General features: G+C 35.1%; 1 protein-coding gene across 2 annotated transcripts in view; it reads right to left on the bottom strand.

Moving 5' to 3' along the window:
- Positions 1 to 6,680: 6,680 nt before the first annotated feature.
- LOC129268151 (battenin-like) overlaps positions 6,681 to 27,572 on the bottom strand; it is a 36,366-nt gene continuing 15,474 nt past the window's right edge. Inside the window, exons 5-16 of one of the 2 annotated variants that reach the window (XR_010294673.1) lie at positions 26,900 to 26,974; positions 26,061 to 26,113; positions 23,291 to 23,325; positions 21,196 to 21,302; positions 19,909 to 19,963; positions 18,916 to 19,073; positions 16,449 to 16,555; positions 14,552 to 14,671; positions 12,169 to 12,279; positions 10,643 to 10,808; positions 8,646 to 8,954; positions 6,785 to 8,518 (exon numbers count right to left, since the gene is read on the bottom strand). Coding sequence is in view for 1 of the 2 variants with exons in the window: in XM_064104882.1 (XP_063960952.1) it covers positions 8,893 to 8,954; positions 10,643 to 10,808; positions 12,169 to 12,279; positions 14,552 to 14,671; positions 16,449 to 16,555; positions 18,916 to 19,073; positions 19,909 to 19,963; positions 21,196 to 21,302; positions 23,291 to 23,325; positions 26,061 to 26,113; positions 26,900 to 26,974 (1,049 nt within the window). In the remaining variant the exon portion in view is untranslated. Of the gene's footprint in view, positions 8,955 to 10,642; positions 10,809 to 12,168; positions 12,280 to 14,551; positions 14,672 to 16,448; positions 16,556 to 18,915; positions 19,074 to 19,908; positions 19,964 to 21,195; positions 21,303 to 23,290; positions 23,326 to 26,060; positions 26,114 to 26,899; positions 26,975 to 27,572 lie in introns of both variants that reach the window. The other variant, XM_064104882.1, reaches the window with a different exon arrangement.

Below are 27,572 nucleotides of genomic sequence, written 5' to 3'. Positions count from 1 at the left end.
TTCATGAATCAGATCCATAAACTTTCAAAGTTATGATGGTAATTCAACAGATACCCCCAATTCGGCCAAAGTTCATTGACCCTAAATGACCTTTGACCTTGGTCATGTGATGTGAAACTCATGCAGGATGTTCAGTGATACTTGATTAACCTTATGTATAAGTTTCATGAACTAGGTCCATATATTTTCTAAGTTATGATGACATTTCAAAAACTTAACCTTAGGTTAAGATTTTGATGTTGATTCCCCCAACATGGTCTAAGTTCATTGACCCTAAATGACCTTTGACCTTGGTCATGTGACATGAAACTCAGGCAGGATGTTCAGTAATACTTGATTAACCTTATGGCCAAGTTTCATGAACTAGGTCCATATACTTTCTAAGTTAAGCTGTCATTTCAAAAACTTAACCTCAGGTTAAGATTTGGTGTTGACGCCGCCGTCGCCGCCGCCGCCGCCGCCGCCGCCGTCGCCGTCGGAAAAGCAGCGCCTATAGTCTCACTCTGCTATGCAGGTGAGACAAAAATTACCCACATGTTGTATTTTTTTTTATTCCCAGGGCTTTTTCAAAGTGTAAACTTTTTTTTGATACGCACTGTATATCCTAATTCTTCACTTCTTATGTATCATGAGGGAGCAGTCATATAGTCTGCCGGCACAGACCCTTGGTTTTTGCAAGTCGCATAGTACATAATACAAAGTCTGAAGTTGTGAGACTAGATTCACTATGTACTGTGGCTGGCTCTATCCTATTTGACACAGCGAGTTTGGTGTCTAGTCTTCTCTCAAATATGAGTCTGTGCTTGCAGACTAGCAGTCACCCCACCCTTTCCCCTGTAGCACTGGTTGTTGCAGGAATGTTTTTACGTCAGAAATAAAGCCGAACAATTATCAGATGCACATGTTAACGAACACAAGATGAAACATTTTGTTTAGTTAGCAAAACAAATAAAAATATTTTTTTATTTCCTTGAAACAATATGATTTGTAATGCAGCATGATATCCCATTCATTTAATTCACTTTGAAAAAAAAAATGTCACATGACGTTCACTGATATTATTCAAACAATGACATCCAACAGAATTTGTTAACATCATGTTACAGCTCTAATCAGTGTTCTAATAATGTGAATGGCAGAACGGACTGCATCATTATCACCTTAATGACTAATAAAAACTGGGAAGCTGTTTTTTTATTATAGCGAGAACTACTGAAATTAAACATCATTTAATAGTGAAGTCATTTTAATATATATTGTAGTTAGTCTAACTGATAATAATAAAATATAACATTCTATAAAGCGTCATTTATTTAGTCGCCTATTCAAGGCACATGGATTATGCACCAGACCCTGATTGTAACTTTTATCAACAAGTGGGTCTTCATACAAGACTAGCACCTATAAAACTTGCTGTTTCAATTTGGGCCTTCAGTACACAAATGGGCTGCACATTCAGACCACTGAACTCGAGTGAAGGGTTTGCGCAGAAGACTACGTGTTAATTGCAGCCTTTTGCACCACTGTTTGTAATTCACAACAGTTGTGAATTAGTAAAAAAAAATACAAAAAAAGGGAAGTAATAGCATTACATGGTATTTTCAAGTATTCATAAATTTGTCAAAATCAATACATTAGAAGATTTATTGCAGTTTCATAGCAAGAAATAGTTTGTAAAGCAAAATTTAATACAAAACATCATGGAAACTGTATATCTGAGTAATAAATATTTCTAATAAGCATGTAACAAGTACCCTATGACAGCAAAATGTTTATAATAAATATAATAATAACTGCTTCTTATTAAGCACTTTTTCAAAAGTTAATAAGCGTTTCCCTGAATTCACAAACATATTTTGGTACTTTAAGGTGTAATATACACAATGATTTAAACAATCAACCACATAATTTTATCATAACCATATTTCGTTTGATAAAAAATAAAACATCTGTGAATCACTACACACTACACAATTATATAAAAAATAATAATTTGAATCGTATGCTGAATCCTCATTTTTCATTTGCGTTATTTGTCAATGTTTATGCTTTGCTTTGGTAATCAATTTTTGTTTTTTGGCAGAAGAATTGTGTTTTTCTTTGAAATTCTGTGAACCCTGTAAACAATGAAAAAAAGCATTTAAATCTTATGCTGAATCCTCTTTATTTTGTTAATAAATTTTTGCTTTGCGACTAAAATTGTGTTTTTCTGTGAATTCTGTGAGCTAAATGCTATTCCATAATTCCATTCAACTTTTGGTTCTACATATTGCAAAAAAAACTAGGCTCTTTGTGCGTAACTACTTTCTACAATGTGCAGCCATTTTTAAAGAACATGAATATATACATGCAACTTGCAAGAGAGCTCACATTACTCTCATATCGTTTATAAAAATATAATACACACATAAATTTTCAGGACATTGTACATACACCTCTATTAGTACTGTGCTGTTGTACACTGAGGCTATACAAGATACATTTGTCAATATTGGATAATAATCACAGATTTTAGTTAACATTTAACACACAAAGGCTCTGTGCATGATACATGATGGGAGGAGGAATGGTAAAAAGGTGGAATGATCATTAAATACACATTTCAAAACTCAAACATTTATAGACTTTATTAGGTGTTCATGCATTCAAATATAACTGTATTCTTAATTCTTCTTTGAGTGATTCAACTTGGGTCACATTTCTTAAATTTGGCAGGAGAGAATTTCAGTCTTGACAAAGAGAAGATTTCTTAAACCAGAATTGAGTTTGCTTAGGTACGCAAATTCTCAAACTCTGGGGTAACAGAACTCGGCACCTCATATATACACAACAAAAAAAGTAAGTCCCCCCCTAAATCAAATTGCTGTAACTTTTGAACGGAATTATTTTGAGATATGATATTTCGTAGGTGGTTTTCTACACTCATTAAGCAACCTCTGGGGGAAAATGAGATTGATCGGTTGAGTCATGCATGATAAATTAAAGATTGAATTAAAAATGACCATTTTTGAAAGTCACAAGAGTCGTTTTTCAGATTGTGCAAATACAAAGCTGGGCAAAAGTTGTTTTTAGGTGAATTTTATGGTGTTAATGCTGTTTTACTATCCATCATTTAGCCACTCCACACACAATTTTGATATTGTATGTTCATGGTTGAGTGAGCACAATAATGCAGGGGCCGCGGGGGTCAGCCCCCCACTTTTTTCCAAAACCATGTACAAAAATGTAAAAATGACCATACGATTGTGATTTTTTGCATGGTCAGCCCCCCCCCCCCACTTTGAAAACCGTTCCGCGGCCCCTGTATAGTGACGTATCATCAAAGGGGTTTATGGTAGTATCCTCTACAACTTGTTAGATCATGTTAACATTTGAAAATGTTGGTGGCTCCCCCGATTATAGGCCCCTCCCCCATTTTAAAATTCTGGATCCACCACTGATGTGTCCATAAATTAAACTGATCATGAGAATTTGTAAGAAAAAATACATTTATGCAGTATAAAGAGTATTCATTCCTAAGTTTTCGAATGTGCTCGCTCAACCATGAAAATTTTAAAACTTCGGAAAGTGTGTGGTGATAGAAATGATGGATGATAAAAACAACAGCAATTAAAGTCACATTTGAAACCGAATTTGCCCCCAATATTCACTTTATTACCATTTAAAATGGGTCTGTGACATTGAAAATACCCAATTTCCCACTTTGATGTGTGCTCACTCATCCATAAATAAACAAATCGATTTCATTTTTGCACAGAATTCTGCCCATAGGTTGATAAACATTACTGCCAAATGACATTGCTAAAGACAGCCTTGAAAAAAAGTTCCACCACATTGAATAGGGGGTTACTTATTCTTTAACATATGCACCCATAATGTACACAAGTCTATGAGAGAGGAAGTCAACATTTTAACAAATATGAAATGAGGGTTTGTTTCATGGACGGTTTTTGTTACTTCTGCCAACAGTTATTTCATGAAACTTCGCACATGGCTTCAGTGTAACACTATCCAAAATGTGCGCACACCAAAATAACCATTTGATACGGCACAGAGTGGGGCCAGGGCCTTGAACTTTCTTCTCATTTGCATAATTTTCTAATATTGTGTGCTCACTGATGCATTAAACATCGGGATTTTCATAAAAATTAAATCAAATGAACCATGCAAGGAGGTTTGTGATAGATATCCATAGTTACAAATTGCATTTTTTTCCAATAACGTATAAAAGAGCTAATCACATTCCACATGTTCATTCAAGCGTGAATGTTTAATTAAACGCCTCTGAATCATTGAAGCATGTTAATTGGTCATGAACATAACAAAAAAGTTGAGAAAAGATCATTTTCAGTTACCAAAATGAAACAATACTTGCCTATGATATTTGAAAATCGTATCTTTTGTTTTCAATAAATGTTCATTGAACCGTGAAACAATGAATATTGTTGAAGATACTCTTCCCAAAAATAACTGTCATCATATTCTATCATTTTTATTGATAGAAATGTGTAAAAAGTCCAATAATAGCAAATTTGGATTTGTGTTCATTCAACCGTGAAATTTAGCCAGAAAAGTTGTATCATCTTTTAGAAAGTACCTTTTACAAGCCTTCTGACTATTTTTCATGATGAGAATGTGGAATTAGTTCCAATAAAAATGGAATCAAAGTCATGATATTTGGCTTGTGACTTTTAAAAAGTGACATTTTTGCCTTCTGACGGTGCTCACTGAAGCATGACGTAAAATACGTCCATAACATTTACTCAGAGGGTAGCCTATAAAATTACCTACACGCTCATGTAAAAATATATTAAAAACTTGCATTGGTTCGGAAATTATTGATGTTTGTTTAAGGGGGGACTTACTTTTTTTGTTGTGTATAGTATAAATTCAGGATCTAATCGCACATACATGTAAGTGTGTGTATAAATAAATCTCAGGAGACCCAAATGCACACATTCTAAACCATCGTTTAAGCCATAATAAGAATAGTACATGAAACACCAACAAATAATATTAAAGTCATATTTTACCCAGGGTAGCCACTTCAGTTCGGAAAACTGTTCTCACATTGGGCCCTACTTAACATGATTTATTAATGATTACCCTTGCTTTAGCATGGCTACCTTGATCGGGCACTCGAGCATTCAAGGAATCTCTTCCTATTGAGTACCCACTCGCCTCACATGGGTTGAGTGCAGCACAATGTGGGTAAATGTCTTGCTGAAGGAAAACATGCCATGGCTGGGAATCGAACCCATGTCCCTCAGATTGAAAGACGAGATTCTTTACCACCAGACCACAATGTCCCCACACTAAATGACATTAAAACATATTATATGGACAATAAAACATGGACAATTGAGCACTTGGAATACAGAAATCCCGAGCATTGAATGATATAAGGCCACATCACACAAGCCATGATACATAATTTAGTAAATTTCAGTTAAACATATTAATATTTACTGTTTAAAGAGTGTTGCATTTCATGATATTGCAGTCATGACACAAGTCGTTATATAAATCTGTCACATAAACGCCATCTGGCAAGGGTTACCTAGCATCATGACAGAAAATAGTAAAAAGTAGAAAAAACATGAAAAGAATAAAATATATTCATATATTTACTTGTTGAATAAATGACATTAAACATTACCTTGATAAAATATATATATATTTACTTGTTGAGTAATTGCCATTAAACAATTAACCTTGTAAAATATATTCATATTCACTAATTGAATAATTGTCATTGATTAAAAAATTACTATGCCAAAATGGAGCAAAAAGTTTAGAAAGAAAATAACAAAACCATCAAAGACAGTCACTTATTATTAAATGGTAGTCTTTAAACATGAAATTTTACATATCAAATGAATTGTTAAAGTGTTACACAATTTGACATGGCATTAAAAAAAAGAAGATGTATTTGTTAATACATCCATTAGGGCTGCATTGTATTGCAAATTAGTGTGTTCAGTTTTTTTAACTGAGATACGATAAGTCAATAAATCAGCCCCCTTCATTAATTACAGACCAGGTCATGATTTCTGTGTGTAAGGCTAGCATACAATTAAAAATAAATATATTTTAATTGTGCACAAGCATCTTGGTTTTATTGTGCATATGTACATACATATCCACCTTGTTAGGTGCTCAAGGCAGTCTTACTAGTCTACTGATATCGGAGCTCACAAGCTTTTTGGGGAATTCCTTCCTGTCGGTACCTATTTACCTAACCGGGTGGGTGTTTCAAAAAGCTGTTCATAAGTTAAGAGCGACTTTAAGAACTACCGGTGATCCTTTCTTGTGGTAAATGGTATATTCACTGGCGATGGTAACGCGCGTAAGAAAGGTTCACCAGTCGCTCTTAACTTACGAACAACTTTATGAAACGGCCCCCTGGGTTGAGTGACGGAGTGTTGATGAATTTCATGCTGAAGGAAATAACGACAAGGCTGGGATTTGAACCCTTTGATACAAGGACAAGACCTTTTGCCTGGCATCTGGGGGCCGTTACATAAAGCTGTTCGTAAGTAATTAGTGACTTTAAGAACGACTGGTGATCCTTTCCTACAAGAAATAAACTCCAATGAACATTTAATAAGGAATATCATTTACCACCAAAAATGATCCCCAGTCGTTCTTAAAGTCACTCTTAACTTAAGAACAGCTTCATGAAACAGTTCCAAGGAGGGCATTTCATGAACCCATATTAAGCACTACATTATATATTCTTTGGAGTTTTTGTGCCAAATGATGGCTAGAAAACAGAATACAAAATAATTTACAGTATACATGAAATAATTTAGTTAGTATTCATTCCATTTTAAATTTTAAAAAAATCACTCACAAGAATGGCATCAAAGTCATTAAGCGAAGTGAATTACTAAAAAATTTGTTTCCATAATAGTATCTTAAAGAAAATAGTACAAAATTGATAGTTTATGGAAGAATAATATTGAAAAATGTACTATATATAAAACATGTCTATATATAAAACAAACCAAATATAAAAATGTGTGTATATATACATATACATGTATATATCATTCTTTATTATGTATAAAAATCTATGAAATATTGCAAATATTTTATAAAGACTTTAAACAATCATTCAGTGCATGAAGAGACATTTTTTTAAAAATTCAAAAACACAAGATCATATCACTCTCAAAAAGTAAAAGTAGATAAAAATTATGCTCGCGTAACAACCACCATTTGGTAAAGTGACAATGAGTCGAGTTTGAAAGACAGTAAAATAATAAGTCATGTTAATATCAGTATGTTCATTTACAGAGGAAATTCTTACATAAAGAAATTCTGATATGAAAGCATTCCATATCTTGATATATTTATTCTATCAATTGTCGGTTTCGTACTTCTTTAATCTCCCTAAACTCTCTTCTAAGTTTCATTCTTTCCTCTCTTATGTCACTTTGTGTCTATTTTGAGACTCCAATCTCAAGTCTGGTAAAGGAGTCACGAAATCAATTATACATGGAACAGGTATATAATTTTGCTATAGAAGTATGGTATTTGACATCACCATATAACTGATTCCAAAGTCACCTTCCCTGATTTTTGTCTGTCAAGAAATTGCCTGCCCCCCCCCCCTTGCTAATTAGGACTTTTATTCTTCTGCTTTGCCTTTTCTTTGCATTATGGTTTTTTTTTTCTTTCTAAATTGTGTAAGTCCTTTCTCTGTTGTACGGTAATCAGGGGGACAGACCTCGATAGGCCAATGGCTTTGTCTTTCAACCACATTCGCCGTACAGCGGAGATCGCTGTTCTTTACTATATGTTTATGGATACTTATACCATATACCGGTGCTTGTCAATATCTGTTCTGTTGTATAAGAATTTTATTTGTATTTATGTATTTTAAAGAGGTGTGAAATAAATGAATCTATATCCAAAATGGAAGATTTGAAGGTAAAAGATGAGGAGTCAGATTCGATCAATAAACCACTCAAAAGAGTCCCTCAGATTTCTGTTACTACACAAGACTGATGCTAATTATTCCCTGTACTGTCTATTACTATATTTCATAATACTTATATCGATTAAACTCAATCTAAACACACACAATAAAAATAATTATATTCAGAATCGCATTTCTACATGCTTCTATTGTAGATAAAATGAATCATCAATTTTTTCATAAATGTATAATCGATCTAAGCATATTGCACCAGTCATCAAAAAATAATACCATCAAACGGGTAGATTTTGGACGGAACATTTGTGAACAGATTTACCGGTGTATCCTCCAAACCATTTTTATTTGTTATAACATATTCTTACATCCCTTCTATAACCTAAATACTGCCACAAATATCAAACAAAAATATTATTTGGAGAAAAATGATCGAGGAGGATAAACAGGTATATCTTTTTCTGAGGTGTGTCTGAAGTCACCCAAACATCATTTCAAAGTCCAAAGTCACCCCAGTTGACGGTATGTACAACAGGCAAAGGGAGGCATAAACATTTCTTTAACATTAATTTAAAACTTATCAAATTCAAATATTGTACATCTTTACAGCTCTTTTATTCAAACCATGACATGAGTGCTGCATGCAAATAACACACGCACATCATCTCCTGTGCATACAGGCCTTCTATCCCTTCTGAAATACACTGGGCACCTGGGTGGAGAGCGGTTGTGATGGTAGTAGATACCTATTCCTCATTGGGGTTTGAATCCAAGACCCTTACATTTCAATTCCAGTTTTTCATGACCACTGGGCCCTGTCTGGCGTATTCATCACGACATCTCAATGCAGCATGTGCTCATTGCATATGACCAATTCCACAGGATGTCCAAAATAATGACCGAGAGTGGACGACTCCTCGGTCAGATAGAACTGGATGGATAGATGAGGGTCAATAGTCGAACAGTACTTTCTTGTAGAGTACTGTCATCAAGATACTACACAAAGATACACCTGGAAAGAGTGAAGAGTAAAAAAAAAAAGCAAAGAACAATCATGCACACGATGAAGAGGGGTCCTAAAGTGCAGCCCTGAGGAACCATAGCCTTATTGCACAAAACCTATTATTAATAAATTTTGCAATCAATGATAACTTCTAATGAATTCTTAATTTCTATTGGCCATGACAACAGCCATGGATAGAATGATTACCACGAATGCTAAGTATTCTGCAACAGAGCCAAGAGGGGGCTTCATAAAACTGTTTGCAAATTACCCAGATATATGCAGGACTGTTAAGAATGAGATAGGGTGTGAAAGGTTAAACTGGCCATCCCTGTGCAATCAGGGATTTTGCTGGATTTCAAAACAGGGGGGGGGGGTATTGTCTTGATTTTAAATCTGACAAAGTCCCTTATTCGCAAACTTTCAAGTTTGACCAAAAGTTGCACTCATGCCCGGGGCATGCTATGCAATTCATTGCGCTCAGAATTTTAAAGAAATTGTAATAACATTTTATTTGAACATTCCAAGCAATAAAATCTGGGTGTTTCAGAGTTCAGAATAGCAGTATGACTACTGAAATCAAAGTTTAGTCAAGGTCAAATTTCCCAGTAGGAATAAAAACAAATTCAAATCCAAATCGTAATGACGTCATCATTGACTGCGACTTGAAGCCGATTTCGACTTTGACTCTTAACAAAGCAAAATTATGATTTCATTATTCTGAACATTATTCTGAACTTCAAATGAAATAGTTTTACTTCTTGGTACTTTCGAATCTAATTAAAAATGTAATTTATAAAAAAATTGTGTCACATCGGATTGCATAGTGTGCGCTGGGTTTTATATTCATAGCTATTTCGTCGGTGGTCATCCACATACGACGGTGCAAACCCATTTCAGAGAAAATCAACTTCAAAGTTTACTATAATTTTTACATTTAGTTCCCCAGCCTTATAACATATTCATTGCTAGAAAAATACATGGTTGGAAAGACCAAGAAAATTGCTTGACATTGGTATCTTTATTTTTACACAAAACTAAGGATCCGAGAAAATATGGCAAAAGAGCAACATGCTTGTAATTTCGGTTTGAGCGGCTTAGATGTTCCTGTACAAAAACGCCATAGGCAAAAAGCGCCATAGGCAAAAAGCGATACGTTTTGACTGACCGATTTCAATGCGCGCAATCAGTCAAAACATTGTATCGCTTTTCACGTGCAAAGTCAATGCAGTGCCAAGTGCCGATACGACGGTTTGGCCCGACCGCGCGCATTGAAATCGCGGTCAGTCAAAACGTTGTATCGCTCTGTTACAGTACACATTTCCAATGGGATTTGCGCATTTTATTAAAAAATTGTACAACGCTATGAAAATCCTCTCATATATCAGAAAATAAAATAAATTGCTGCCAAGAAATTTAGTTATGAATAGAGTAGGACTTGTACTTTGATTTTCTGCAAAACTCTCAAAATCAATTTTTTTTTTAACCAAAATTGACTGATACGACGGTTCAGATGATCGCCAACGATTTGATCAAACCATGCTCAGGAAGCATGTTACAGAGTACTAATCAATGCAATTGCATGATAAATATCATGTGCGCATTGGGACTAAAGCATGGCGTTAGGCCACACTTAACTACCCCCTACTTTGCTAGCTCATAATGAGTATCTTCCACACAACCTGTTTTCAACTTACCAACTGTAAGGAATGTTCCGGTCATATTGGCCAGTAAATCTCTGTGTTCCGAGGGGAAGATGTCATCGTTGTGCACCATGTAAAATGTATTGACATATATGGCCCCCATGATCAGTCCAATGAAGACCATATAGGCCGGTAGGATGTAAACAGGCATGAACTTATACTGTGAGCAAGAAGAGGGGTAAGAGAGAACGTATATACGGTGCATCCCAGAAAAAATGAAACAGGGATTGCCACATCTGTTTTCTTCAAAGGCTAATTGATTATGATATTTCACTTACATCATCATACAATTCAAGTATTTCTCTGAATTCTTATACCTAATATGCGACAAACACTTCATGCAATAATGAGCAAGACAAGTTTGAAATTGTAATGTCAAAATCAGGTTGCGCAGAAAAATTGGACAAGATTGGTTCGTGATACGACAATCGTGCCTATTCAACCATTGGCTCATTAGCATTTCTTTTGTATTCTTTGTTAGGTTTCTCTCACTTATCCCTGAAATGAGAGTGGATTTAGATTAACACGTGAGTTTCTGCGCAAATCATTTCTGATAGGCCTCAATATTTATTGTTTGTAAGCTGCCATGTGTGAATGATTTGCTAAGCTGTTGGTCTCAAAGTAAAGATGAGATTCCTTTCTTACCAAAGTAACAAATTTATAGTAAAAACATGTTTAATAATTGTGAAATCTATCTCTGAATACGGGTTTCCTTTTCTTGTGGAACGCACTGCATATAAATACTTGAAGTATTAAAAAAAGCTATAAATCCAAAATCGTTCTATATTGTAATACAAGACTTTGTATCCTCTGGAAAAAGGGCTGAATAAATCCAATCATCATTATCTGTATCATTACATAAATTTTATTCATGGATGAGTTGTCTTAGAAACATCATCAAAGTATCATTCATACGCTAATAATATGTCTTTAGAAGATGCAACTTCCTTGTCCCTGAATTGATAGAAAAAATTGTCATAATTAAGTTCCCTTTTTCTGATAAACCCTGTATATCGGGCAGGGTAAAGTTTGCATCATCAATATTATCATAATCCAAGGGGTGTGAGTGGTCACAAATAAAAAGATCTGAAAAAGCTGAAGAGTATTGAAAAAGTCTGAAATAGAAAGAGCTCCCATAGTTTTTGTACAGAGGAAAGCCAAATATAAGCTGAAATTCAGCTGAAAATCAAAACAAAAAAATCTGAAATCAGATAAAAATCTGAACTCTCACACCCCTGCATAATCCTCACTATCATTCATTCTTTACCCATGAATTTTTGGCCATGTGAACATTGATTTTCGACCGTATTTGTGCGATTTTTCTTCACACCTTTAACCACATCTACAGCTAAATGTAGCTTGGATTTTGGAAAGGAAAACGGGCATGGCAGTGGAAGGCCATTGGTGACAGAAATTAGACAAAATAGTTGTTTGTAGACACACTATTATAAATGAAACACTGTAGAATAAGACCGAATTGAAATTAAACCAATAAAACAAGTGAATACAAACCAACTTACTACTGTATTGATTATCCATACTACAGCATTGATAAACTGAATGGCGACTAGAACGTCCACCCGACGAATCTTTATGTGCTGGACGGAAGACAGAGAAGCAAACTGGGCGGCCTGAAAAGAAAATAATTAAATAACACTGCCTCAAATGGTGTACTCTTTGGGTTTTGTTTCACTTGTACACATAGTTACATGTACCTTTCTTGTCTTTTGTTTAATCACTTGATATTCCTTTAATGTTATAACTAAACATCCTTGAACACATGAGGAAAACCTCTTTTTTCATTCACAGAAGTTTAGCAATTCTTGCAAGTACTCAGACATTCTTATGTGTCAGATATTCATATTCAGATGTCTTGCTGACTTTTTTGCGGAGTAGCAGAGACACATCTGCAACTAGCAAATCATGAACTCCAATACTTAACCCTAATTCTCCCAGGGGGGGGGCCATAATGGCCCCCCCCCTCAACAATTTTCGCGATATATCTGCTGCGCAAAATTTTTTGACCTCGCCACTCACTGACTTTTTACTTTCAAGTCTCGCGCAAATTTTTAGACCAAAGTTGTGACGCCCGGGTACGCGGTTACGACATTACGCAACATTGTGTAAGTGCATGTCAGACCCCAAATTGCTCATAAACGTGATTTCATGTACAAATCCAATGCAAATTGTGTATTTAGCCAAAATTCATAAATGTATCATTATTTCTACTTTTACTGATTAAACTTAATTAATTTTGCCTTGTTGATGATCAGAATTAAGTCTGGAATGATTTCAATTGAAAAAACAATAAAAAAACAAAAAGTAAAAAACATAGTAAGAAATACATAAGAAATTAAAAAACAATAAAATACATAAGAAATCGGTCTTGGTACCAGAATTTTTTTAATTCACAATTGTTAGGATTGCTATAAAGAATATTTTCACAAAAAATAGCATTCTAGGAGCTTTATTTAGTGAATCAGAGCAAAAAGTATGATTTCGTAAATAAATTAGCATAATTAATTCATATAAAATAAAAATATATGAATTCAGTGAAATTTATCAATGCAACTGCGTAGATTAAGTCATTCTCTACCATCATGCGAATTTTCGTTGTGATCGCGCAATCCGCGGCTGAGATCTTAAGGGGGGCCTCCCCGGGAATGACAAGAATCAAAATACCCCGGGAGATTTAGGGTTAAAATGGCTAAAATGTCATTTTATTCAAAAGTTTTGCTTCAAATTATATTATATTAGTTGGGTACTCTATGGGTTTTGTTTCAATTGTACACATATATATCTTTCTTGTATTTTTTTATTCAATCACTTGTTATTTCTCTTATTGTTATATAACTAAACATCTTTGAAAACACTTTTTTCACATTTCACAGAATTTTAACAATTCTTGTAGTTACTCAGATGCTAATTTTCACATGTCTTGATGACTGTGCGGAGGAGTAGCAGAGACACATCTGCAACTAGCAAAACAGGGGCTCGTTGCAGAAAGAGTTGCGGTCAATATCAACTCAAAACTCATAGGTAACTTGACTTTCAAACAATGAAATGAGCACAGTAGGGACTTGCGTCTGATTTTTTTTTAGTAACAACTTTTTCTTGAAGTAACCTCTGGATAGACAGACTATTTGGTAACTACATATGTACATGTACAGGTAAACATGAATAAGTTGACCTTCTTTATTATTTGCCCGATTGTAGACCAGGGGGTGTTCCACAAAGATTTAAGTATGACTTAGAGTCGCACTTAAATGTCAAGTTATGTGCGTTATAAAAGACGTCACCACATTGGTCAGTTCATGCCAAGAGGACGCACACTACTGCGTATTAATCACTAAGATTGCGTGTTGCATATCATATAAGCGTCAACATTTATGTGTGCCTCTAAGTCATGCTTACATCTTTGCAAAACACTCCCTGATTAAGTAAAGCATGTGTAATATACCTAATCTAAGTCGATTTCTCTGGAGACGAACAGACTTCTTTGTTTCCCCTAAAACCATAATGCCCGTATTCTGAAGTCAGGTTTAACTTAGACCATGGTCTAACTCTGTGCTAAAGTTATGGGAAGCCAAAAGTGTCAAATTTTTTATTAAGTTGTATGTTTCTTATGTTTACTGTGCTCTTTCCTGATTCATCCATGGTGAAGACAATCATCTTTTTATACTTCCTAGACAATTAGGACTGATTTGAGAGCCAAATGAGCTGAAATATGATATCTCTACTGTTAGCAATTTATGTAACAATTGGCTTTCCATACTTAAACCACAACTTTAAACCTGAGTTTAAGTTAAACCCGACTTCAGAATACGGGCCAATGAGAATACACTTAAGCAAAGTTACATGTACAGTGTAGTGTTAAGCTCAGAGAGATTTAGTATACTTTACCTGGAAGCAAAGCTGGAGAGAAACAAAGAGCTCCGGACAATCCTGATTGTACTTTGATTTGTCCTCAGCTTTGGCCGACGCCACACGACAAACAAAGGTTGCGAAAGTGGCAATGGCAAGCTACAAAATAACAAAATATGAATAAGATATTCAAAAAGATAACAACATCATGACATTGACAACATGACATTCTGGTATTAAATTAAACCATGGACCTATAAAGAGATGGACGATTAACGAGAGTATTTCTTTGATCCAATGAGAGTTACCATCACCTGGTTATATGCATCTTAATAAGATACAGGTGTTGTGACAATAGCAATTACCATGACAACCAAGACGTATTCAGTTTCCCCGGTGTTAGTTTTGTTGGCTGATACCCTGTTTCAGCATATGCCTTTCAATCAACATGCTTCATATTTGGAGCAGCAAACTTGAGAAGCTGACGATTTCTGTTGTATACAATATGATATCATTCGATCTGGACACTTCTGGACACAGGTAAGGACCTCAATAACATTGAGAGATACACGATCTATACATGTTATGTGCCATGTATATCTGGAATATTATGGAGAATCTTGGGAAAAATAGAATTTAAATTGTTAACAATCAATGACAAATTTGCCTCTATATTAAAATATGCAGACATTTTCCCAAATAAAACATATGGAACTAACATTACCAAAGGTAAACAAGAACTGCACATCGATTTTCCATGATTTAAGTGATTTGTTATCAACTACGCATACAATCTGTGAAATATAAAGTTCCAATCACAAACTGCTTCAGGCCCTTCTCCCGGTAACAATCATGGGACGAAAGTACCTTCTCCCGGTAACAATCATGGGACGAAAGTAGACAAGTATGAAGAGAATGTTATTCAGATGACAACAACAGTCACCTGTTACTGAATTCATAATCTAAGCGATGAATGTCCATCTCTTCATAGGTCCACGATTAAACCAAGGATTACCTCTAGACTGAACAAAAATTTCAGTTCACACTTCTACGGAATGCTGCTTTTTATTTTTAACTAAAATATCTTAACATATCATTGCACTGGATCATGAAATGTTTCAAATCAAATGGAACTATGTTGCCTAAAAAGCAAAATTACAATTGATAGAACAATTGTAATTTAAAGCAAATCAATGTATAGTTTCTGTTGCAAGTAGACATGTAATCGATTGCCGATTTCCAAATTAAAGAGATAGTCCAGGCTGGAGATATTTATATCTCAATAAATAGAGTAAAATTCACAGAGCATATGGTTAAAATTTTGATCAAAATCAGATAACAAATAACAAAATTATTCAATTTTAAAGAATTGCAGTATTCCAGTGAAACAGTTCTAGGCATGTCTTTGTGAATATTAATTAGGTGGGCTGATGATGTCATATCCCCACTTGTTCTTTTGTATTTTATTATATGAAATTAAGTTTATTCAAAATTGTTCTAACAAGAACTAAAACAATTGGATTGATAACTGATTAAGTGCATTAGTTATTTATTGCCGCAACTCATTTCACCATCATGGAGACACATCATTTTATATGAAAAAATGAAACATTTAGATTTCATGTAATTACATGAAAAGAAAAAGGAAAGTGGGGATGTGACATCATCAGCCCACCTAATGAATATTCATGACGATGTGCATATAACTGTTTTCCCAAAATATTGATAAACTCTCAAATTCAATGACTTCGTTATTTGTTAGCAAATTTTGATGAAATTTTAATCATTTAGCTCTGTGAATTTTTTCTATTTATTTAGATATAAATATTTTCAGCCCGGACCATCCCTTTAATGGCTATACTTCAGATTGATCCGAGACCATGATAATGAATGCATATATTATGAAACGTTTTTATATGAACTAGAAGAAACTCACATTGACTCCTAACTTCCATATAAGTTTAAAACAGCGCCATCTATCAGACATAGTGAGTCGTCTTGGTTCTCCGTGTGATAAGGACTGTTCATGTCCGAGTAACGAATCTGAAATGCACCAAGGAATGAAATCAACGTCAAAGTCGTATTGGTCATTGCTTCAAAGGTATTAGTTTCACTAAATGTTAATGATTTGCACATTTCTCCTAAGTAGGGACTTGTCAGCAGGGCCGTAGTCAGGGGGGGAGGGAAGTTCCATGGTTTTTTTTAGCCCCGCCGCTCGCCAACAAAAAAAAAAAAATATAGAGAAGTAAAAAGGAGGATGAAAGTCGTTCACTTTAGCTTATTAGTGGATGGAAAAAGGTCAAAAGGTTTAAATGACCCCACCCCCCCACAATGAGTCGAGCCACGTATCGGAAAAAGGTTCACTTTTTTCCTAATTCAGAACCCCCCCTATAGGTATTCCTGGCTATGGCCTGTGTCAGATGTTTTATCCAACATGTTCTGTTTCATCCATCAGTTACCATAGTAATTGACTGGCTTCTCAGCCAATTCAAATTAAATAAAATCGTCAGATCTTACAACTTGTCGAACAAAAATGTTGATGAAATGCTCCTCTGATATAGAAGGGGGGGGGATGTTTTGGGTATTGACATATGTGCCTGTACTTCAGTTAACGGTGCAAATTTAAAACTGATTCACATCGTTCAGATGGTACGGGAGAGAAATGGGGAGGCGGTGCATCTACAATGTATTATGTTGCATATTTCATCTTGGGTATACATACATCATTCTTTAAAGGTCAAGTCCACCCCAGCAAAATGTTGATTTGAATAAATAGAAAAAATCAAACTAGCATAACACTGAAAATTTCATCAAAATCGGATGTAAAATAAGAAAGTTATGGCATTTTAAAGTTTCGCTGATTTTTCACAAAACAGTGATATGCAAAACTCAGTAACTTGCAAATGAGTCAGTCGATGATGTCCATCACTCACTATTTCTTTTTTTTTTTATTGTTTGAATTATACAATATATCATTTGTTACAGATTTGACCATAGGGACCGACTTGACTGAATCATAAAGTATTAAACAATGCTAATTCCACATGTTCAGGGAGGAATTAATCACTGTTTCACTTGACAATGAGGAGAAAAGTAGAATATTTAATATTTCATATAATAAAATACAAAATAAATAGTGAGTGGATGACGTCATCAGTCCCCTCATTTGCGTAACAACCAGGATGTGCATATAACTGTTTTTGTGAAATTAAGCGAAACTTTAAAATGTCATAACTTTCTTATTTTACATCCGATTTTGATAAAATTTTCAGTGTTATGCTTGTTGGATTTTTCTCTTTTTATTCAAATAATTTTTTTGTTGGGGTGGACTTGTCCTCTAAGAGTAGCTTTACAATAAAACAAGTGTCCTTCTGTCATTATAGTAAAATTATATTGCTGTATATTGCTTTACATTTTCATTCATACCTACAAATTCATCATCACTGTAACTCATTATTCCGAATTCCAAACAGAAATCATCTTACCAATGGAATAATTATCTCGTTGGGTGATAAAGACAGGAAATACATTTTCCTAGTCAACGATATCCAAGATTACGTCAATCCACAAGGCGTCAATCCACACATTGCCACTCTCACCCTGGCGCTAATTGGGTACCGGTAGGAAACTACATTGTGGTTGGTTTAGCAAGTGTGCGCCTAACAGGCTGCTTGAAATGCTATGAATCTAGTGACCGGGTAATAATAATTGTGAAGCGCTTTGAACAGTCGTAGATTGACAAAGCGCTATATGAATGCCAATTATTATTACGCTGGGAGAAGTAGAGCTAGGCTGCTGTGAATAAAATCACAGAAAGACAGAGCGGGATTCAAACCCACAAATAATCCAGGGGTCGTGGGTTCGAATCCCGCCCGGTCTGCCTGTGATTTTTTTTTTCACAGCAGCCGAGCTCTACTTCACAAAGCAGTTGTGTGTGTTAAACTCATGGTATCGTTGGAGACAACCAATCATATTTGGTTACACTTCGTAATTCCGAAGGTTCGTAATTCCGAAGGTTCTTTATTCCGAAGGTTCGTAATTCCAAAACACGTAAATTGCCTATACCTCGATGTTCGTTAATCCGAAAACGTAAAAGGGTTCGTTAATCCGAACATTTGTGGCGTTATTCCAGAAGGTTCGTTATTCCGAACGTTCGATTATCCGAAAACGAAATAAGGTTCGTTGTTCTGAAGGTTCGTTAATCCGAAAACAAAATAAGGTTTGTTGTTCCGAAGGTTCGTTAGTCCGAAAACGAAATAAGGTTCGTTAATCATTTCGTTTTCGGACTAACGAACCTTCGGAATTACGAATCTTCGGAAATATGAACCTTCGGAATAACGAAGCTTCGGAATTACGAATGTATGCGTCATATTTCATGTCACAAATCGTCATGTGAACATTACCTTGTTCAGTTCTGGGATTGTCATCGGTTACATGTGCTGCATTCACACTGTAACCATTGACCTGGGTTAAGTCACTCTCTCCTGGAGCTTCAACGATCACCATGAGGTACGCAATCAGGTAGAGAAATACGAATGGACAGCACGCCAGGAAACTATACCTGCATTGGCAAAAGATTAAAAATCAAGACTTTAGGTAGAATGCATACTACATATGCAACATTCTTGGAAATTACATTACTACACACTAGGCTAAAATTATACTGATGCTGCTACTGCTACTTCTACTACTTTTTCTATGACTTATTACTTTGACTTCCACCATCAACACCACCACCACTACTACATTGTACTACTACTACTACTACTACTACTGTACTACTACTACATGTACTACTACTACTACTACTACTACTACTACTACTACTATAATAACTTCTACTACCGTACTATCAATACTGATACTAACACTAATAAATACTGCTTTGAACTACTTCTACTACTATTGATTTGATTTTTTTTTTCTCTTACTACTATTCATTTAGATTAATCAAAGTAGAATTTTATACAAGTTGTATCATTTCAGTTTTCTTCTTCAATCATTTATTGCAGCTTTTTGAAAATTTAGTAAAATGATATGTTGTGTCATTTCGGTTTTCTTCTTCGAACATTTATTGTAGCTTTGTGAAAATTTAGTATAAAAGATAACCTTTCTCCCATAAATAGGTTGAGCAACAATGTAAAAGTCACAACAATTTATTTGATTAAAAGATTTCTAGAGCCATTCAATAAAATTAACAACCTTTTTGTGTATCCAGTCCCCATTTTCCCCCCATTCTTACTTCACTTCTTGAAGCTCGAGCCATTCTTATAAACTAGACGAAATTAAACATAACTTCTTGAATGTACATGTAGGGATTGGGTGTACATAATCTACTGAATTGCTCTACATGGTAATTTCCTTGCATTTATTAGGAGAAATCCAATCATTCTTACCAATCAACTTCCTTCAGATCAGATGCTTTGTCTAGCGTAGGTTTAATAAGACATCCTGAAATATAAAACAAATGATGCATGTTAAGGCAAACATGCCACAGCCACTTGAAACAGCAGCATACCAACAAAATAATCACTCACTCCACTCCCACTATCAGAAAAGGGAAACCTACAACTTTTGCTTTTGTTATGTAGACAAGATAAAATTATAACAATATTATTATTAAAGGACAAGTCCACCCCATGAAAAAGTTCATCTAAATAAAAAGAGAAAGACGAAATTAGCATAACACTGAAAATTTCATCAAAATCGGATGTAAAACAAGAAAGTTATGACATTTTAAAGTTTTGGTTAATTTCACAAAACAGTTACATGTATATGCACATCCTGGTCGGTATGCAAATGAGGGGGCTGATGATGTCATCCAATCACTATTTCTTTTGTATTTCATTATATGAAATAAAACATATTTTAATTTTCTCCTCATTTTTATGTGAAACAAAGATTGATTCCTCCCTGAACATGTGGTATTACCATTATTTCAACATTTTGTGGTTAAGTCAAGTTTATTATAAACACTATTGTCAAATCTGTAAAATATGAAATATTCTATAATTGAAACAATAAAAAACAAAAGAAATAGTGAGGGACATCATCAACTCTCTTATTTGCATATCACAGAGTTGTGCATAAAGCTGTTTTTTTTAAAATAGGCAAAACTTCAAAATGTCCTAACATTATCATTTTGCATCCGATTTTGATAAAATTTTGAGCGTTATACTCGTTTGATTTTTGTCTACTGATAAAAATCAACATTTTTCTGGGGTGCACTTTACCTTGAAGAAAAGTTTCATCAATTTAGACACACATGGTGTGACATGACAGGCATTTGTTTAACTGAATAATTTGCATTTTTGAGACACCAGGTTTTTGTCCCCCACGAGAAAAAATAAATGAGTTAAAGTTTGTAAATTCCTTTAAGTTATCAATCATTTTAAACTGAATGACTTGCTTTCTAACGCAAGCATGTCGTATCCGTTCTGTGCCACTTGTTTTAACAAATTTCAATTGCATGTATATGCATTTCATTTCATTACGACAAGACCTATTCAGGAGAAGCTGTTTTTCACTAGGTCCGTGCATAAACGTTTAATATCACTGAGTTTTATGATAAAGGAAATGGAATATCAAAAAAAATTTACAAATATTTTCACAACTGAGAATCTTCGTTCATTTTTTGGCAGGGATGCAATGTATGCTACAGTATTAAGGAAGGGTACACTTACCAGCTGCAATGACAAATAGTGCACTGATCAATCCGGCACAGCCACACCCACTTGACCAGGCATTCACCAGTCGACTATCAAACTTTGATAAGTACCCTAAAGCTAAACTGGAAAAAAAAAGAGGAAAGATTAGATAGGTACCCTAAAGCTAAACTGAAATTAAAAAAGGAAAGTATAAACTAATAGATGGCTATCAAACTTAGATAGGTACGTTAAAGCTAAACTGGAAATAACAAAAGAAAAAATAAACAAATAGTTGACTATCAAACATAGGTACCATAAAGCTACACTGGTAAAATGGAAAGAAGAAATCAAAAGGCAACTATCAAACTTAGATATGTACCCTGAAGCTATACTATAACAAGTGAAACGCCTCTGGCAGTCTCGCCTGCATTACGCAATTTCATATAGCAGCAGTGCTAACTTTGAAAACTGCTATAAAATAATCATTCACAAAAACATCATTCATATAATGACATAATACCACGTTCATTGACCATAAATGACATTTGAACGGAGACTTAAGACTGTCAACTACACCCATGTCCACATTTCATTCACTCTATCCATAAACTTTCAAAGTTATGATGGCACTTAAACAATTACCCCAACATGGCCTAAGTTTATTGACCTTAACTGACCTTTGACTTGGTTTTGTGACCTGAAACTCACAGGAGATGTTCAGTGATGCTTGATTACTCTTATATCCCAAGTTTTATGAACTAGATCCATAAACTTTCACAGTTAGGATGGTAATTCAACAAATACCCCCAACACGGCCAAAGTTCATTGACCTTAAATGACCATTGACCATGGTCATGTGACCTGAAACTTGCACAAGATATTCAGTGGTACTTGATTAACCTAATGTCCAAGTTTCATGAACTAAATCCATAAATTTTCAAAGTTATGATGGTAATTCAACAAATACCCCCAACTTGGCCAAAGTTCATTGACCCTAAATGACCTTTGACCTTGGTCATGTGACCTGAAACTCAGGCAGGATGTTCACTAATACTTGATTAACCTAATGTCCAAGTTTCATGAACTAAATCCATAAATTTTCAAAGTTATGATCGTAATTCAACAAATACCCCCAACTTGGCCAAAGTTCATTGACCCTAAATGACCTTTGACCTTGGTCATGTGACCTGAAACTCAGGCAGGATGTTCACTAATACTTGATTAACTTTATGTCCAAGTTTCATGGACTAGATCCATAAATTTTCAAAGTTATGATAGTAATTCAACAAATACCCCCAACTTGACCAAAGTTCATTGACCCTAAATGACCTTTGACCTTGGTCACGTGACCTGAAACTCGAGCAGGATGTTCACTCATACTTGATTAACCTTATGCCCAAGTTTCATGAACTAGGTCCATATACTTTCTAAGTTATGATGTCATTTCAAAAACTTAACCTTAGGTTAAGATTTGATGTTGACGCCGCCGCCGCCGTCGGAAAAGCGGCGCCTATAGTCTCGCTCTGCTATGCAGGCGAGACAAAAAGGAAAGAAAAAATCAAAAGTCGACCATCAAACTTTGACAAGTACCCTATAGCTACACTGGAAAGTATAGAACAGACAAGTGATAAGTTGACAATCACATTCAGGCATGTAGCATAAGTGTAAGCTGGAAAAAAAGAGAGAAAACATTGATAAATAGAATATCCTGTGCATGTGCATAATAATTCGATGGAAATGTATATTATGTAATGACAATGTTTTTAAAGTTGATTTTTCTGTTCACATCTCCTAAGTATGTGAATTGCTAGAATTCAACATCAAAAAGAAGGTTACAAAATTTTTCTATTACTATCAGAATAGAAAGGAATCGTAGTTATTGAAGTAGATCTACATGTATCTTTTCAACAATTATTTCAAATTAATTCTTATGTATCTGTGTTTCTTATACCTGGGGCCCATTTCATAGAGACTTACAACTGTTGTAACTTTGCCATTATGGCAAGTACCATGGCAACAGGGCTCAGCAGCCAATCAAAATCAGGGTTACCATGGTAGTTGCCATAATGGCAAAGTTACAACAGTTGCAAGTCCTTTATGAAACGGGCCCCTGATGTCCATAACCACTTACTTTTCTCCAAAGGCGTAACTTGCTCCAACAATAACCTGTGACATACATTAGAAGATAAAAATAGAAGATCAATATTCACAATTCCAGGCATAATCAGGGGCCCGTCTTACAAAGAGTTGCAATTGATCCGATCAATCGCAACTATGGAAAGCCAGCAAAGTCAACATATACAATGCATGTTTGCTAAAAAAAATTATTGATGTATATCTATTAGTTTATTGATTTCTTGACAGTTCAGTGTGTTCTCCTTTGTTTACAAAGGACATTTTGCACATTTCCTGTAGAAAAAATTATGACACTGATGGATTTCCATAGAGATATAATCGATTGTATCAATCACAACTCTTTGTAAGATAGGGCCCTGGTTTATATATTTTCGTGGTCTACAGACAGTTGGTCTACTTATCAGATAGTCTATTACCACATAGACTATACGCATTTGGTCTAATTGCTATTTAGTCGATGCTACACTTGGTCTAATACACATTGTCATATTTTAGTCCAATGTCAACAAGATCTATTTTCACTTCATCTACATGCCCCACTTTGCATTTTGTCACATGAAAATTTGGTCCATTCCATATATAACAGACCAAGGGGGTATTGCGAGAAAACATTTGCAATCAATCGCAAATTTACAAGTAATATATCAAATAATACTTGTCAGTGCAAGAAGCAGACCATCAATCAAATTAAAATTTCCAATGAAATGCACAACTTTCAATTGATTTTGGGACCTAAAATGGACTTGCGATCAACTGCAAGTTTCTAGCAACAAGCCATACATGGTATTAGACGAAATAAGTAGAGCCTTAAGCCAGGCGCATACTATGCGATTTATTGCGATCCGAATTTCATAGAAATTGTAATAACATGATATTGAAATTCAGTCTAGTTCAAGCCTCCCAGTAGGAATAAATGCAAGTTTCAAATCGTAATGACATCATCGGCTGCGACTTGAAGCCAATTTGGACTTTACTCCAACCACAGGGCTTGCCGCAAAGCAAAACCACGACGTTATTATTCTTATTAAACATAATGCCCAAATTCAAATAAAATGATTTTACATCTTGGAACCTTCACATTCAATGCAAAATGCGATTTATGAAAAAAATTGTGTCGCACTAAATTGCACAGTGCATGCTGGGCTTAACTGGAATTAAACCAAATAAAAAGGACACATACATAAAGTGGCGGCAAACCAAGTGGAAATGTAGCGATAAGTTATCTTATCTTTGGTAAGAGCACGGATGTGATCAAGGATGAATAGTCAACTTGACCTATGAACAGTGTATTTTATAAACAATTTTTGCATAGCGTAACAATGGCAGGGTAATTTTTTTCTCTCCAGATTTTGTTAGTTTTGTGCCCTAGCCACTCTTCAACAGTGAAAAGGTTATTTCAGCAAAACAAGGTTTTGTATTCATCATATACCATGTACATGAAGTAAAACTATAGTACGCAGTGTGATGGCCATCCATTCAAGTTGGGTTTATCTCCAATTGGTCTAATGCCAACTCGTCCGATTACCAACTAGTCTGCTATCGTTTGGTCTACCGTCAGTTCGCCCACTATCCACATGGTCTAATCGCCATTTCGTTCACTCACCTTTTCGTCAAATAACCAGTTGGTCCAATAGCCATTTAGTCCATATTCCACTTGGTCTAATTGGACTAAGTGTTAATTAGGCAAAATGAATGAAAATAAAAAGGATATTGGACCAACAGGTTTATACGAGACGAAATGATCATAGACGAACTGGTAATTAGACAAAGCGATGATTGGACCAAATGGTTATTGGACCAACTGGTTGTTAGACAAAATGTTGATGGACGTAATGGCATTAGACTAAATGAGGGTAGACTATGTGATGAGTGGACGAGTTGGCAATAGACAAGTTGGCAATTTACCCTTCAAGTTGTTGCCCTGCCAAAATATCACAAAAACATTGCAAGGGTGCGCATATACAGGCAAAAAGATGGTTGAGGTAAAGAATTAGTAGAACGACCGGTCAATCAAAACAGGAACTTGTCTAATTGCACCGGTATAGTTAAATTTTCACAACTTGTTTAACATATTCTAATAGGTCACCAAGTGGCATATAACTACATAAATGGCAAAAGAAAATGAAACTAGGATACTTATAATATGTATCCAAAAGCAACCTTTCACAGGTTAAATAAAGATAGGTTTCACAAGATATTTAGAATGCGTTGAGTAAATATTAATGATAAATGGCAAAGAGAAAATGAAACTAGGATCTGCTATGTGTACATGTACAGTGTATGATCAATATCCAAAGGCCAAACAAAGATCGAGACAGCATCTTCTCTATAGAAGGGGAAGATGTTAAACATGTACATGTGCATGTAATAGTATTAACATGGAACTTAAAATGTGGGTCCACCCCCCAAAAAAAAAAAATTATTGCAATAAAAAAAAAAAAAATTATATGTTGAAAATTTAATCCACATATCGCAAAACAGTAATATGCAAATGAGATTCTATGTCACTCACCATCTCTCTTGTACTTAAACAATATTTCCATTTTTGCTGACTTGACAATAAATCTCTTCATCAAATTACAATAGATTACAACAATGGCAATTCCACATGTTCAGGGGGAATAAAACCTTCGTTTCACATGTCATAATTTATGAGTAGAAAAGTAAAAATATTTCTTCATATTTTTTCCTAAATCAACTTTTTAATGGCATGGAATTTCCCTTTAACCACACTTAGTTGGCAATGGAAAATGTAAAATGCTTACCACAGCAAAGATAGCAGTAATGAAAGTAGGAGCGTAAGCTACCCCGGCTATTCCTACAGGAGTTAAGTAGAGGAAGGAAGGACAAAAAAAAACATAAATCCTTCAGGAAATGGTATTGAAATTGAAAGTTAATGCTACATTTACTTTTGAAGTGATATTAGATAATAATGGAAACATCCCGTGGTCTCTAAACAAATGCACAAGGAACTAAAATGTCCATGTTGTATCATCATTGAACATGACACACATATGTATTGTTTCTCTACAAATGAAACATATTGGTAAAAGAATACAAAGAGAGAGATATATGAAGAAGATTTAATAACCGGAATGGCCCATATCAGTGTTGTCATAACATTTAGGTTTGGAGAGATGATCAGAAGCCTCATTCGCATTATCAACACTAACACCAATACACCAAACACTACACTTGAAATCACTCAGGGGTGCTACATCTGACATCTCGGTGTTTGCTATCAACATTTAGAGATGGAGCGATGATCAGTAGCCTAATCCACACTATCAATACTAACCCCAACACCTACACCAAACACTACACTTGAAATGACTCGGTGGTGCTACATCTGACATCTCGGTGTTTGCTATCAATATTTAGAGATGGAATGAGGATCAGTAACATATTGAACAATCTCAACACTAACACCAACACCTCAGTGGAGCTACATCTGACATATCAATGTTGTGATATCAACATTTACATGTAGGTTTGACCATATACATGTACATGTAAAAAAGTGAGGATCAGTAGCCTTACACTATCAACACTAACACCAGTACACAACACAACACTTGAAATCACTCATTTGCAACACACTTACCTAATAACAGTACCAAGGTGTTAGTTGTGAACCTGATGGTGTATGACACTCGTGTTAAAACAAATGTGTTCAGCACTGTGACAAAAACACAATAATTACACTTTAATATTCAATGAGTGGCAAACTGAACAATAGAAGGATGACCAAATATACAAAACAATAAACTAGGAGCATTTCATTAAAACAAATAGTTAATTTTGGAGCGTTGTGGCCCAGTGGATTAGTCTCCGAACTTTGAAACAGAGAGTCGTGGGTTCGAATCCCAGCCATGGCGTAATTTCCTTCGGCAAGAAATTTATCCACATTGTGCTGCACTCGACCCAGGTGAGGTGAATGGGTACCTTGAATGCTCGAGCGCCTGATCAAGGTAGCCATGCTAAAGTCGGGGTAATAATAATAGCAGGGCCCGCTGGGAGAACAGTTTTCGGAACTGAAGTGGCTACCCTGGGTAAATATGCCGTTATTATTATTATTTATTTCACTACTGTTTATAAGCTACTGAAATCCAGGCATCTGATTGGCTAGGAGCAAATCATCAGTGAATAGCCCCGACAAGATGTTTCATGGGTGATACGAAAATTGCTCCTGCAACATTTGCTCCAGTCACGATATCTCAGAGGGCATAGGGTTAGAGTTAGGATTGTAATAGAGTTTTGGTTAAGAATAATGCAAA

Source organism: Lytechinus pictus, chromosome 9 (assembly GCF_037042905.1).
Source record: "Lytechinus pictus isolate F3 Inbred chromosome 9, Lp3.0, whole genome shotgun sequence".
Classification (NCBI taxonomy): domain Eukaryota; kingdom Metazoa; phylum Echinodermata; class Echinoidea; order Temnopleuroida; family Toxopneustidae; genus Lytechinus; species Lytechinus pictus.
Note: the sequence above shows the minus strand (reverse complement) of the source record. Positions and strands in the feature narration are given on the sequence as shown.